At 42.7% G+C, this 15,791-nt stretch overlaps 1 protein-coding gene across 3 annotated transcripts in view; it reads right to left on the bottom strand.

Moving 5' to 3' along the window:
• Positions 1-15,791, bottom strand: part of LOC128412884 (protein CREG1-like) — a 64,641-nt gene that overhangs the window by 39,949 nt on the left and 8,901 nt on the right. Inside the window, exon 1 of one of the 3 annotated variants that reach the window (XM_053386405.1) lies at positions 4,022-4,245. The exons of 1 other annotated variant lie outside the window; for it this stretch is intronic. In XM_053386405.1, the coding sequence (XP_053242380.1) occupies positions 4,022-4,079 (58 nt within the window). In that variant the 5' untranslated portion in view covers positions 4,080-4,245. Of the gene's footprint in view, positions 1-4,021; positions 4,246-12,548; positions 12,791-15,791 lie in introns of those variants that run through there. One more of the 3 variants, XM_053386404.1, reaches the window with a different exon arrangement.

Here is a 15,791-nt window from a genome sequence, read left to right as displayed (position 1 = left end):
CCCGGCGCTTCAGGAACACATCTGCAGCCTAGGCAGCCCTGCGGGAGTTCCCCGCAGGGCTCCCCACGCTGCGGATAGCAGCCCGCCGCCCGGCGGGCGGGGTGCCCTGAAGCAGAGCGCCCCGCGTGCCGGACAGACATCCGCAGCGTGGGGAGCCCTGCAGGAGTTCCCCGCTGGGCTCCCCATGCTGCGCATAGCAGCCTGCTGCCCGGCGGGTGGGGCGCCCTGAAGCAGAGCGCCCCTCGTGCCAGGCAGACATCGGCCAGCCCCACAAGCTAGGGGGACAGCAGGGAGGCGCAGTGCCGCCATCCCGCTGTTCCTCGACCTGGTTAGATTTCCCCGACCTGCTTTTGGGGGAGAAATAAAGGAAAATATTTTTTTCCTTTTTTTTCTCCCCCCAAAAAACTAGGTGCGTCCTATGGGACGAAAAATACGGTAAATCACTGAGAACGTAATAGCCTGGCTGGATAAGGCCCAAAAGGCCCATCTAGTCCAGCATATTGTTTTCACAGTGATCAACCAGATCCCTATGGGAAGCCGGCAAACAGGACCTGAGTGCAACAGCCCTCTCCCCACTTGTGATGCCCAGGGACTGGTATTCAGAGGCATACCGCCTCCACGAGTGGAGCTAGTCGGACTTACCAATGAATGAAGGTCTATTATAGGCCTATGCATTGTTATGCAAACAATGCTATATGTAGATGTGTTTTCAATCAACAAACAGACGGATTCTGCTTAACACCTTGATAGAGAAAATTAAAAATCATTGCAGGAATGGAACTTCTTTCCTGTGATGGATAACCATATAGGATTATCAAGTTCATGCGCCTGAAACTGGATTGGTGAAATGGACGCTCAAATCATTCGTCATAGCCATGCATTTCAACATTGCATAGTTTTCAGTCCTTAATTTGCTTTCTCTTTTGATCAGAAACTGTTTATATGTTTCCAAAGTCACCTGTGCTGTACCTTGCTCCAAAGCAGTTTTTATCTCAAAATGAACTAAAAAAAATAAATCACCAAACTTCATGCAGAGAGATAAATGGATATAGTCTTGTTGGTGTATCACTTTTCCCTTGGCTCCTACCTGTTCAGCTTTTAACCAGTGGACTGTTTCCAAGGCTTTATTTTTAATGGTCTTTCATCTTTATGGCCACGTTCGAAAAAGAAAAAATGGCTAGTATTTCCCTATACTAATATATTCATTGGTAATAATTGACAATAAATTGGACTGGTTAGCAGTAAGAATGGTGTTAATACTTAGACCAATTTAAAGTGTGCCCAGGAGTAAACTGCAAAAATTTTACTAGATGGTCTCTGATCACTGAAACATTTCTGATGGAACATACCTTTAAAACAAAAAGCTTGAGGTCCAAATAGCAATATTACCAAAATTGCTTTGATGACGAGTGTGCCAAATATATTGATAAGCCATCTGCTAGTAAATGTATTGGCTGGTAAATGATGTACCATGAGATCCAGTAGTTATTAAGAATTGAATATATATATTTTAGCAGCATGGAGTCTGCAAAAATAATACATGTTTATGGAAGTCAAATTCCATTTTGTTATTTAATGTAGATGACAGTTATATGCTGACAAAAATCATTCATTTTGTATTATTTATTGGGAGACGTGCCCTTCATTTTGCCCTTGTAGCTATATTTCTTTTTCAGTCAAGGACTATCAGACATGAACCCTAGACTAAATGGATGTTATGATATTAATACTAACGTTCTGGAAACCGTTTTCTCTTGAAAATTATGTTTATATTAATACGTTTATATAAATAATAATTTAAATAAATAATATTTAAATAATAGTGCATTTAAATAAATAATAATAGTGAAACTAGAAAAGACTGAAGAAAATAACTTCTTGTATCAGGGATATTTGTAGTTTATTTCCCTCCGATGTCCATACACATGATGGGTATCCTCTATCCCTGGGCAGGTACAGTGCCCACACGGCAGAAGTCAGGAGATCCCCAAAGCGTTCAAAGCTTTCCTCCTTTCAGCATGCCCATAAGTGTGTGTAGGCAGAATGACAAGCTACTTTTAAGGAATAAGAGGCCTGTATGATATCCAGTCTTCCTAATCCATTCAGCTGAGTTGCCTTAGCACAGAAGTTCACATAACTTGACTGAATGGATTGAGAGAGAGCTGGATGGAAATATGGAGTGTGTCTGTGCACAGACCTCCCCCCCCCCCCCGCCACCAACACCTCTTTCCCTGGGGGGAGCACCTTTGTCAAAAATAGAAACATAGCTCTCTTAAGCAATTTGTGGAAGCTGCTGTATCCAATCAGGGAAGATACTTTAAACAAAATTGCACAGCTGTAATATTGTATTAGCTCTGTGTGTGAGTGTGTGTATAAATACAAATTAAAATAGATAAAGATCTAGCTTAGGAATAACTTCTATCTAGAGCCCGGTGAATATGCTCCATTTCCCTCAAAAGCTTTCTAAATGCTCTGGGTTCTTCATGGCTCTCTATACCAAATATCTCAACCGCATTATACCATATAGGAATGCCATTAGGAATGTAATCAGCTCCCACATAAAGCTGAGTGGGTTCAACCAGTTCACTTTTGATTATTTTATCAATATTTGAAGTATACATAAGGAGAAAGAAAAGAATTTACAAAGTAGGTATTGTGCCGTAGCCTAATATAGGTCTCCTAATATGTGTTATTTCATAGCTAATAGCTATTAAAATATTCCACACGCAAATTAAGCATCAGACTAGGCTTAGTGTAACTAAAGTCCTTATCATGCTATTAATTGTGTAGAGGTATTGAAAGGCGGCCAATTAATGCAAGTTTTATCACAAAATCTAGTAGAACCTTCCAGTGCAAAACTTAGAATTACCTTTAATATTTCCAACTTATTTTACATTTTACTTTTGCTGGGAATTTATCTTGAGCAGAAACGCAGAAGAATAAACAGCTTTGGGTGCTTTCTTTGAAAGAAAGTTTCTAACTATCACTCAGAAAACCATAGAAGTATAACTGAAGCAAACTAACATTTTGGAAACCGATATTGAAACACAAACCAAAGTTTACAGATTTGTTTTAACACAAAATTAGGACATACATCTGTGCTCATTTGTATGGCTTGTGTATGCTTGTTTATTCAGACGTGCAAGTCCCACTGTGATCAATGACGCTTACGTTCAGGTTAAGAGCACACAAGATTGCAGTCACAGAGATGCTAAATATGTGAAATGTTTGCTGGATTTCCATCTTACCCAGTTGGGTAAGATGAAAGCATACAGCATGGTTTCAATCTTACTTACTCAGAAGCAAGCCCCACTATGTTAAGGACAAAGTATATGTGCATAGCATCTTAGTCCAATCATAGAAGCAGCTGCTATATTCAAACACGCCATTGCTGCTTCCTTATTTCCCTCCAATGTCTGAATCAATTCAGAGTTTGACCATTGCCAGCTTCTTTTGGAGAAGGACTCCCCCACCATGGGAGCAATATGTGCTTCTTTAGAAGTCCTAACAACTTGGAATTTGATAGCTCCTCCCTTAACCAAGTTTCAAGAACGGCAGCAATGGTTCTCATCCAGAGGATAATTGGGATGCTTTGTGGTCTGGCCATTACGAGGAACAGAACTCTACTACGGATGATTGCAGGGGCAAAGGAGGAACTAGCAAGTGGTCAGTAATTCCAGAGATACTCTTTCCTGCCCACCTCTGCATGCAGACGCCAACAGGCCACAGTGTAGTTTACACCTCCAGATATGGTTTGTTATCTTTTATGCCACCCGTGCTCCTCACCAGCCCACAAAGCGCCAATATATGCTGTACTTTTAAAACTAATTATGGGGCTGCAGTTTTCCCACTAGATCATAACTAGCTGTAACTAAGAGGGTGCACATACGGCAGAAGCTCAAACCAAGACTCCCCTCCTGCTACAAGGGGAGCATCATATTCAACCGCGGCGTCCTCTTGCCTCCATTTAGAAAGGAGTTTCAAAGGGGTTTCGTACCAAAATATGAAAAGCTAGCCTTACCTGTAATTGGGGTCCATGCCTGCAGGATGGCGGCGAGGAGGATTCCTTTACACTTCATCTTGCTCCCCCCAAGGTCGCAGGGCAGGGGGGAGGCTGGAGGCTACAATTTAGCAGATAGTGGAGAAAAGGAAAAGAAAAGGCACCTTCACTGGCTTTGTTCTTCTCCCTGCCTCCACAGGAAGTGCAAAGCTCATAAGATCTTTCGGAGTCCACATGCTGGCAAGCTAGTTGAAACACACACCTCCTTTTGCTCCACAAACAGAAAGCTTGAGAGTTTTTAGAACTTTGTTAGGGGTTTTTTTTTTAGTATGAGTTTTTTTTTTAAAAAGCAGCTGACAGCAGCTCAACAGGTAAAGACATCTCATTAAAGACATTAATTTACTCACTTTACAAGAGGATTTGTATAGATGTTGCGTCTGCTTTTAAAAAAGGGTGGTGTTGACTATGTTTCTGGTATAGGAACAAAGAAAGCTGCCTTGTACCAAGGCAGACTCACTGGTCCATCAACCTCAGGTCTGTCTACACCAACTGGTAGTAGCCTTCCTGGATTTCAGACAGGGGACTCTCCCAACCCTACCTTGAGATGCTGGGGATTAAACCTAAGACACACTTTAATTAAGATGCTCTGTCACTGAGCTATCATCCTTCCCCCACTGCAATTCCCCATTGAGAAAAGGCTAGCACAGGTGGGTTTTTTTAAAAATAGTTACCAGACTTTAATGCCCAAACTAATAATCAAATCCAGATGGGATTGCAGTCGTTTGCAGCTACCAGCAAACGGAGGAAAGGTGTTGAGCCTCAGGGTTCCTGGAAGACATGCTGTTCCTCATCTCCCATCATATAAACATAGGAAGTTGCTGTATACAGAGTCAGATTGTTGGTCCATCTAGCTCAGTGTTGTCTACACAGACTCGCAGTGGGTTCTCCAGAGTGAAGCTGGTGAACAAATACACAGGAGCAGCTGCTCTCTTATGATTGCTGTGTCACCACACACTTACTAGATGGTAGATGAGCAGGCAACAATGGTGAACAGGTGTGGCAGCAGGGCCAACAGGTACACAGCAGTGGGATCCCAGGCCTCAGCAGGGGCCCAACCATGCCAACCTCTGACCTTGCCTCCAGGATCCCCAGACCTCACCACTGATTCTTTGCAATAGTTGTTCAGTGCAAGCCTATTCCTATTTACTCAGAAGTCAGTCCTATGCATATTTAGGGTTTCAGTCCAAATGGAACAAAGAGGTTGTGTGAACTGGTTCAGTTGCTTGAATCTATTTAGTTCCTACCTGAAGTCACAACACTGCCTTACCACAAACTTGTTATTAATAGTAGAAACTACAATGCAGCTCTTGTCTTCAGTACTCAAATACACCCTCTCCATGGAATTCTAACAAAAGCCCTGCAAGGGACTATTATCCTGGGAATTCAAATAGGAGGCTGGGGCTAGAATGTAATGGTTTGGTTCAGTTCATGAGGTTTCAACCAGGGATCTCCAGCATATAGCTTATATTCTTAAACAATGTACAATGCCAATTTAGGTGCTGTGCTAAATTAGACTAGCTGTGTGCTTTGTGCAGCTGTTAATAGGGAGGAAAAGACACACAACACCAATCAGTTATGCTAATTCACTTGAATATACATAAATTAGAAGTTCCCCTTGATCAGCAGTACTGGAGAACAACAGTAGCCTCAAATGACGAGCCTCAGAGCGGTCAGGAAGCAACTATGCTTGATTTTCTGAGAATATATTTCTGTCTATAGGCTTACCCAATACAAAACCCAATGCACTTTCAATATATTTTTAAGTGAGGTGTAGACAGTGGGCACGTTCAAACCAGCAGTTCAGTGCCCTTAGGCCCACCAATTTCAAATTATTTAGCACACAGAGCTCTGGTTTGGACTGTGAGCAAAGCCCTCATGGTAGATTCTGTGCCCTTCATAACTTTGAAAACAGGCACTACTTCTACAAGATGCAGGAAAAATGCATATTGGTAAAATAAAATAAAAGTCAGGATTTTACAACAAGCTAGACTTAAACCAGGGCTAGCCCTACCATGCAAAAGGAGTGGGGCAGGAGTGGGGGAAATAAAGGCATAACTAGGTGTCTGAAGGGTGGCAGATTTTTAAGTTGGCCCTTGAAGACAGTGCAAACAGCAAACTGCCCTGGGCCAACACTGACTTGCATTGGCCAGAACTGCCCACCCAACCCCCATCACTTTACTTTGGTTTTGTAGTTCAGCATCTACTCTATGCAATGCTTTTTTAAAATGTGCATGCATTTAAATTAATTAACATGTGCAAATAATGTTCCCACCTCTTGTGGGGGCGGTGGGGGAAGCAGTCATTGCTCATTTGCATGGAAATTCATTTAAATATATGTACATTTTAAATTGTCCCTAGCAAAGCATCAGCACCAAGTGGGGGGGGGGGAACGATGACAATTCCTCATCACTGAGAAAACAGGCTGGCATCACCCGCCCAGTTTGAACCCCTCTAGTAAATGAACAAAGGCAAAATTTCCTTCCTAAGGAGACTGCATCTGCTCCGTGAAAAGTCCATTTGTCCCACAATTGCAATTTCTACCATCACAGTATCTTTGTAAGCGCTTGCCTGCCTATTTCCTTTCTCCTCCTAATTCCTCTTCAAACAAATGTTCCTTCCCTTTTACATTATGGCCAGCTTGATTCCAAGTTTATGGTGTTACGTAATTTGCCCTTGTTTATTAAAGATAACTCTTTTGAAGGCTGCCTCACTTCAATGAAGTGAGGTAGGAAGAGTTTTAAGGATCAGAAAACAGGGTTGATCATTTATTTCCTGGTTTAAGGTCATGCTGCTAAGGCTCCGTAATCACCATACCTTCACAGCATATCCCTAGACCCCAAGAATTTTGGTATCTGTAGTTTTCTAAGTGTGCTGGGAATTGCTGCTCTGTGAGGTGCAAACTGCAGTCTCTAGGGTTCTTTGGGTGGGATGTGTTTTGTATGTACACAGCCTTATGTGCAGTTATTTTGGAGTAAGCCACACTGAGCACATTGGACAAAGCAAGAATATGGCTAGCCTGTGAATAGGCCAGCCCCCTTGGCCTTGGGGGATGTTAAGTTGTGGGCGAACATAGCAGACGACACAGCGATTTCTCCAGAGCAGCTCTTTACTTGTAAGCTGGACAGAACTGAACAACAAACAGCTCAGCCGGCCTGCTTTTATAGGCAGCCGGCTGTCAACATTGTAGCAACAACAACCCAGGGTTTCCCGCCTAAAATAACTGACGTTGACCTGAGTGAAAACTATCTACAGTATCCCCCTGCTGGCCCAGGGTGAGAACTTCAGTACATAACAGGGGAAATGAAGCAAAGTGCAAGAATGGTAGAGAACTATTTAAAAGGTGGCATATAAAACTGGAGCACCATCAAGCTTCTTGCATTTTTATTGTTTCTTTACAATTGCAGTTTATTAAGACTAGTGTTCATTTAACCATTTGAGACTAATTATTAGAGGGCTGTGAGCTGCCCAGACAGGTGCACTTTTTTTTCTCCTCCTCCTACTAATAAATACTTGATTGAGATTATGCATTCTCCTTTTTTTGTAGGCAGAGTAGTTGGGTCTCATATTTAACCTTTCCATGCTTAGGAGTATTTTAAGAGTTCTTTGTCAAAATAATAGGGTCACACAATTCAGTACAAGGCAGCATTCCCATGTCTTTGATAACCAAGAGAAAAGAGAATTTCATTAGGTACAGCTTCTCCAAAAATCAGATCAGCTGCCAGACCAAGATGTCAAAAACCTTACTGCTGTAGTGTGGTGTGGTGTGCATCTAAGACTGAAAAAGTAAATGTGATTCAAAATTAGAGGAATGCCTTAAATAAAGGACATCTGGCAGCCCTAGCTGTCATAGTACTGCATTGTAGGGAGATGTACCTAATAAATTGTCCCTCCCATGCTACTATTAACAGTACATAGATCTGTCTTATGTTTAATCCAAAGAAAATGATTTAATGCCACAATCCTATATTGGGTTTGTCTAGCCTACAGTGGGAGTTTAACTATACTCAGAGGAATTAAGGTGCACCTGTTGTTGACAGCAACCGTCTAAGAGGGGTAATTTTCCCAGGATAGGCTATGCTTCCACAGACAGATATACCATTATGTACTGTCAATGAATGTTCACAGGCAACAGCTACTTTGCTATAATCAAAGTACTTATCATTGGGAAGCATCTGCTGCTGCAAAATCTTCCAACAGCGATGGGGTGGGAAAGGGTGTGTGTATGTTCCTGCCTTGAATTGATCTCTTCCTTGCACTAATAATGCTTCTCAGCTAGGGTGAAGAACAGCTTTGCTTCCTGATAATCAGGATCCTGGAATCTTTTCCTCCATCAGAGGGAAAGGAAACATATTTCTGTGATGACATAATGGAATTAATAGTAGCTGTCATTGTATAAGTTAATGTAGTTACGGTAAGAATAATTTCTTACCTGCCCTTAACTGGAAGGTCCCAGGTTAGGTTACAAGATATAAATGCAAAAAAACAATCGCACCAATAACTCCAAAGTCAATACAGTGGTACCTCTGGTTATGAACTTAATCCGTTCCGGAGGTCCGTTCTTAACCTGAGGTACCACTTTAGCTATTGGGGCCTCCCACTATCACCGCAGCGCCGTCGCACAATTTCTGTTCTCATCCTGAGGTAAAGTTCTTAACCCGAGTTACTACTTCCAGGTTAGTGGAGTCTGTAACCCGAAGTGTTTGTAACCCGAGGTACCACTGTAAACAGCACATTATAGGGAAGATACAAAAAAAAAATTCAACATTCAAAGGTCAAGGTAAATAGATATACTTTTAGCAACTGACAAAAGCTGTGAATATATGATGCAACACACACCTCTATGGGGACGGAGTTCCACATTCTTGGGGCCATCACTGAGAGAGCTCTCACAAGCAACCGCTGCTAAACTCTGAAAATGGCAGAACCACCAGGAGAGCCTCTTCTGTCGTTCTTAAACCCCCAGCTAGTATAGGAAATGAGATACTTTTCAGATATGGATTGACTCAGCTGGGTAAGAATCACCCATCACCACCAAGACAAAGGTACCCAGAACCACAACACAAGTATATCCCTCACTATTTCTAACAATGTGATCCACAAATTCTTTTTTTTTTGTACCCCTTATTGTCTAATGTGGTAATACTTGTTTTCCATCACTAGATGTCGCTATAGCATGGTTTGTTTGAACACTTTGAACAAGGAACAGCAATTCCAAAATGATAAACAAGCCCCTTAGAAACAGATAACATTGTCATTTTAGGTAGTAAGAAGAAATTTCCACAAGCAATCAAGCATGTGCTATAGGAGTTGGAGTGGGCGGAAAGAAGACACTGTTGAACAGATCTACCTCATAAAAGCACCTATAAAGGGATTTTGTTATTATTTAAAAAATAATAATCTTACTGCAGTGTGATAATTAGCATATTCTATTACATTATCTGGTTCTGAATTGAAACATACAAAAAACAAGAATATGTAAACAAATCTGTGCAAATATTTGATTCTGTAAACCTATGTCTACACAAGAGCAGCTCCTGAGCCGTAACCATATGTCCATATAAATGCTCCGCCTCAGAACCATATAACCCTGCAAAACATGTAAATGAGTGAGCTGTCTCACTCATGACTATGACGACATGTCTAACTGCAAACCGTTCAATTCAAAGTGGACGCTTTCCTATCATTCAGTAAATAAATCTTCATATGCAGGTGCCCTCAACTTTTCAGACTTTGACATTCCAGAATTTGCATATTCAGACAGCTTTGTGTCAAATCAACATAGGTACAGTGGACCTGTAAAATCCAATATTAATACACACTTCAATACACAACCATAATATGTAGCCACGGGGAGAAAAACACACAGATCTTGCATTGCCCCATATGATTTAGGAAGCTAATTCATCCTCAGAGATAACCGCTCAGTGTTTCAGTTCTTGTGTAGTGCTCTTGCCTGGAGTAACGGCAACCACAGGGTTTGAAGCTTTAACAGGAAATAAATGAAAAGTCAAAAAACAAACCTACGTCAGAACCAAGTTGGGAGTTATAAATAACTCATGTATTGTTACCACAGACAGCTTATCCATAATCATCACTCACAAACTGCAGCTAAGAACAAGCCAGCTGCCTATGCACAGGCTCTCCTGAGGCCACTTAATACAAATAGGGCTGGCAGGCAAAATGAATAACTTTGTCACCTGTGAGCAGGAGGTGGAGATGTGTAAAGCTTGGGGAAATGCACTCTCAAAAAGTCTCCCGCGGAGCCCAGCTCATGCTTAGTCAAAAATGATCATATTTTAGTCCCAGGGAGGAAAATCAAAGCTAATACTTAAAGCCGATTTTAGAGATGCTCACACAAAGATAATGGGCGCTAAGTAGCAAGTAGCACAGTATGGCGAGTAAGTTGGTAACCCTCAGTGGGGTACACAGGTGATTTGTTGTGCAGAAAACGAGAACAATCTCATCCACAGAGCACAAACCAGTCATTTATATTGAGAAAGTTTAATGGAATCGTAGTCTTCAAATTGCTTTACTGTTTGACAATGTACGTCTCCCCCTTACAGGGAAGTTTCACTGCTATAATTGGGTTCCACTGTGCTAATCTCCTCAAAATGCAGCAATTGCTAGCAAATAGATATTAATTGCTGCTTCCAAAGGGATTATCTCACCTCCACCCTGCACACTGACCAATCCCCGGAGAGCATACAAAAGTAAACAGGAATCCATGACTCTATTTTACTGCAGCCACTCCTGGAAGAAATACTCTACACATTTCCTTGTTTCTCTGAACAATAGGTATCATTTGAAGCACATCCCCACCCCTAATAGCTGCCTGCCTCTTGCTACTTGACAGGCAATGGAAGAGAGGGACATGCATACAAGCAGACATGCCCAAAAAGAAAAAATGCACAGGTATGGTACTAGAAGTGAGAGCACTCCCATACAGTGCCGATTTAATCACTTGTTCATTACATTTCTCTTCAAGCGGCACTAAACATTTTAAGAGGAGATTATATATACACTAGCATTTTAAGATTACAATCCATTGTTGCCAGGCCTTCATTATAAAGTGGCCTGTCAAATGCTGTTTTAACCAGCAATGGCTGAATCTGTATTACACTGAAAAAGCAACCATTTCAGCTAGATCCCAATAGTCCACGTCAAAATTTGATGGATGTGAAAATCCTCTGTGTAACAGGTTGTATATACAAGGTATCAGATATGTTCCATATTTTAACAAGGTGCTGGATTCACAGATGACAACAGATACACTTTATCTCAAGTGTCTCTCATCCCTTAGACTAGGGGTAGGCAACCTAAGGCCCACGGGCCAGATGCGGCCCAATTGCCTTCTCAATCCGGCCACAGACGGTCTGGGAATCAGCGTGTTTTGACATGAGTAGAATGTGTGCTTTTATTTAAAATGTATCTCTGGGTTATTTGTGGGGCATAGAAATTCGTTCATCCCCCCCCCCAAAAAAAAATACAGTCCAGCCCACCACTTGGTCTGAGGGATGGTGGATTGGCCCACGGCTGGAAAAGGTTCCTGACCCCTGTCTTAGACCAAGAGTGGGAAGAAGGTAGGTCAGGACCTACTAGTATATCTCTGGGCAATTTGCAGTAGAGATCAGCCAGGGTTTTGTACTCCCAAGCATTTAACAACAGCAATAAAAAGTCAGGATCCCTCCCATAAAATAAAGAAAATTGCTAAAATAAAGAAAATTGGGACTGGAGGTTGGTACGGTAGCGCTGAACTTTGGTACTGAAAGCAAGAGTACCCTGTTCCTTATTTTAAATATAAGATCTACCTTCCCTGTCTCTTTTGCACCTGACTTTGATCTCATGCAAACTTAGTAAAAGTTTCATCTGAGGCATATTGCTCAGTAAAGGAAGAACCCACAGCCCAGGATGGACAACTGGCAGGGCCCAAGATGGGAGCAGGCTTCAGAGCAACAGGGCCATATCCACACCCCACTTTCAAGGTGGGTACAGAAGACAGATCCAGACCTTCTGAGGGTTGTCTGGGAGATTCTGGACTCTGAAGCACAGAAGAAAAAACATGCATGTAATGTGGGCCAAGATGCTCATGTTCTCCCCATTGATACTTGGCACTCAGTTGCCTATGTCCACATCTGCCTGGGCTGCCTTATCCCCAGGAATAGGCCTAGAAATGGAAAGCAGCATATTGAAGTCCTTCCACCTGGCAGCTTCAACCTCCATGTTGCGGCCTATCATTTCTGCCAGGCCCCTATGCAGCCTCTTTGGTGATCCTCTACCACCACACGGTCTCAGCTAACAGCACTGCTGGCAGACAGTGTCATATATATATATATGGACTCAGTGACTCTGCCCGTTAGTCCCATGCTGCTCAGCCACAACAGAGCTGAGTGGTGAGCAAGGCCAGTCAACCAGTCAAGTTTCAGGGAGGTACTTGCCTGTCAGACGGTCCGGGGGTCAAGAAAGCCAAGAGTCCAAGCTCATGAAAAGCAAGCAGCAGCAAGGTCTGACCAGGAACAACAAATATTGTTTCCAGCAACTGACTGAGGCTGGAAACCCTGCTTAAGAAAGCTGGAGCCAGCTGGTTCTCATCAGGAGCAAGAAGGCTGATCAGCAGCAGGTGGAGTCACTTCGCCTTCTGTTCCTTCAGGCTGCTGCTCAGCAGGTGAAGCTGACTTCTGGCCCATGACAGCCTGCTCAGAAGAGCCCATCTCCCTTCAGCAAGCACACTGCCTGAAAGAAGTGCATGGACCATGTTGGTTAGGCCTGGTGGGCACAAGGACTCCCCTTTTTGCCGCTGCTGTTGGGGATGTGCAGGCTTGTACTGTGATGTTCCATGTCCTCCTCCTCCTCCTCAGGAAGCTAAACATAGTCCAGCCTTTCTCAACCTGTGGGTCCCCAGATATTGTTGAACTACAACTCCCATCACCCCTAGCTAGCAAGGCCAGAGCTCAGGGATGATGGGAGTTGTAGTCCAACAACATCTGGGGACCCACAGGTTAAGAACCTGATAATGGGACTGATTTTCCCCTATTGAAACACATTGGAAATTAAAACTAGCAAGCACCTAAACTAACTGGAGTCCATTTTATTCCCAGAAGCTTCTAAAAATGGAACAGAGATACAACTCAGCATTTTGCAGATTTTAATTGTTGTGGTTATAGCACTTCTAGAGCACAGGAGTAGGCTTTTTCAGTTTTTCTAGAACAAGAAAAGGAATTCCTCTCTGTACGTTTTTTAAAAGATTACAAATCACTGCCCAGGGAGGCAGGGGGTGCTCTCAGACCCCAGGAGTTAATTTTACCTTGGGGTTAACTCTGTTCCAAGTTGACACAGGAGCTAGCATTCTCATGATACAGGACTGATTTTTTTTATTCACATTTTTAAGGGGGGGAATAGGCTACTGGGGGTACATTAACTTCCTTCCATCATTTACTATGGGCCTATTAGTTCACCTATAGTTTTCATCCACTCTCTTATCAAGGGTTTCCTATTAGGAGTCCAGTGCTGAATTTAAGTCAACATTTGCCCTGATCAAGTGTTCAAAAAACACATGAGAATATCAGGGGTGAACTTTGGTAATATGGTGCCCTGAGCAAGGACAAAATTTAGTGTCCTCCGCCACCCTTAACCACCTGCTCTGTGCATGCACTCAAGGGCACTATGTCATAGTTTTGCGCCTCCTTGGCTTGGTGCCCTGTGCGGGGGAACTGCCCACATAGCCCTAAATCTGGCACCAAGGGTATAAAATGTGTAGGGAGGACAGGGCCACTATTCCCATTCCCTCTACCCCTAACCCCCCCCCCATGTTGACTGAGAAGGCCTGAAAGGCAATTCTAAGCTCATTCATGCTTACACTTTGCAATCAGGAACCCTTTATTATCATGGTTACTAATCACAGAAAAATTATTTTTTAATTCCCTTTTACGTATGCCTCAAGGCAATTTACATACATACCATAAAAGCACCTAAAATAATTTTTAAAACAATACACAAAACCAACTGATGAGAGCTCTAAAAGCAATGCAAAATGAACACTTAAGGTAGACCTTTTCATCCAGATGGAAAAGCTGGTCGCAAATGCTTCAATTGTACAGAAAGAGGGCACCTGTCATATCTCAGCAGGGATGCTGTTTCATGGAGCAGAGGCAAGTGCACTGAAAGCTCTGCTCTGAGTTACTTGAAGTGGTCTTCTGATATTTTAGGGACTTTTAAGCAGAAACTTCAACTGAGCACACTTGGGATCCCACCCTCAGATCTTCCCACTCAATGCAGTGAGTAGGGCACACCCTTTACACATATTATGCCTCCTTGTGTTCTTTGAACATCTGAACAGCACTACTGTGGGATCCAAGGAATGTAGTAAGCTACTTTTATCCAGAGCCAGACCACTGGTTCATCTAGATCAGTATTGTTCACATGGGCTGACAGCAGCTCTCCAGGGTTCCAGACAGGAGTCTCTTCCAGCTCTGTCTGGAGATGGTGGAGACTGAACCTGAAACCTTCTGCACTCAAAGCAGATGCTCTACCACTGAGCTACAGCGCTTCCCTTACAGCACTGGACTGCTTTTGGAATGCAATACCAATAAAGATATATTTTTATGTTAAACTGAGGTCATAACGAGAATCAATCTTCAACGTTATTTCCAGCAAGGACTTTAGAGGGGTACATAGTATTCCAATAAAAGGTTATACTGTCGAAGAAATGAAAAATCAAAAGTGAGTGAGGTTTAATGTAAGAGGCCACCAGCACCCCAGATTCCTTCTGTTCTCACTGAAAATCTGTGCCTAGATTCCATTTAAAAGTGAATCTATTTTAAAGTAAAGGCTGTAAAACTTCATTGATCAAACAAAATAATCTGACAGTGTTTGGCACCCTCTTCTGTTCAACGCTGATATGACAGTTATGAATAATATCCAGCTTTCTGATGGGAAACTCCACTGCCTTAAGCGAAGAATTTCTTTTCTTCATTTCCTTTTGATTCTTCCTTGCCTCAAATCAAGAACAGGAGCAGACACAAAATAATGTTGTCAATGAGAACTGATTGCATTTGTGACACAGTTGTGTAACCTTTGTCACAGCAGAAAATCCAAACCAGAATGTCAATATAATTATGCACTTAAAGGCAAGGGAAGCAGGGGGAGCAAAACAATCATGCTTCCGCTTGCCCTAGCAAGGTCACTGGGAGCAGAGTGCAGCTTGTAGCACTAATCACAGTAAGATTCCTGAGCAGGCCATTCTCACTTTAGGGGAAAAGTAACAGGCTGCAGTTGGGAACACCAATACAGCAGTAGAAAACTCTGGATGGCTCATCCTTCACAGACACAGTACGTGTCTGTGCAAAGCAGAAAGTCAATTTGTGCTTCCACAAAACCCCTGCAATATTTAGACCTTTCTTCTTCCCCAGACACGCACATACTCCATAGTGTTTAGATTGGGAGAGATCAGGCAAGTGAGCTGCCTCAAAGTGCAGCATTTGCGTATTATGAATAATCTGCTTCTCATAGGCATCTAGTTGGCCACTGTGAGAACAGGATGCTGGACAAGATGGGCCATTGGCCTGATCCAGTAGACTCTTTTCATGTTCTTAGGCTGGCATTGGTACTTCTGACTACAGCTGACTGCTCCCAGTGGCCACTCCCAGAAGTACAGTGGTACCTCGGGTTACATACGCTTCAGGTTACATACGCTTCAGGTTACAGACTCCGCTAACCCAGAAATAGTACCTCGGGT

This window comes from Podarcis raffonei, chromosome 4 (assembly GCF_027172205.1).
Source record: "Podarcis raffonei isolate rPodRaf1 chromosome 4, rPodRaf1.pri, whole genome shotgun sequence".
NCBI classification, from domain to species: domain Eukaryota; kingdom Metazoa; phylum Chordata; class Lepidosauria; order Squamata; family Lacertidae; genus Podarcis; species Podarcis raffonei.
Note: the sequence above shows the minus strand (reverse complement) of the source record. Positions and strands in the feature narration are given on the sequence as shown.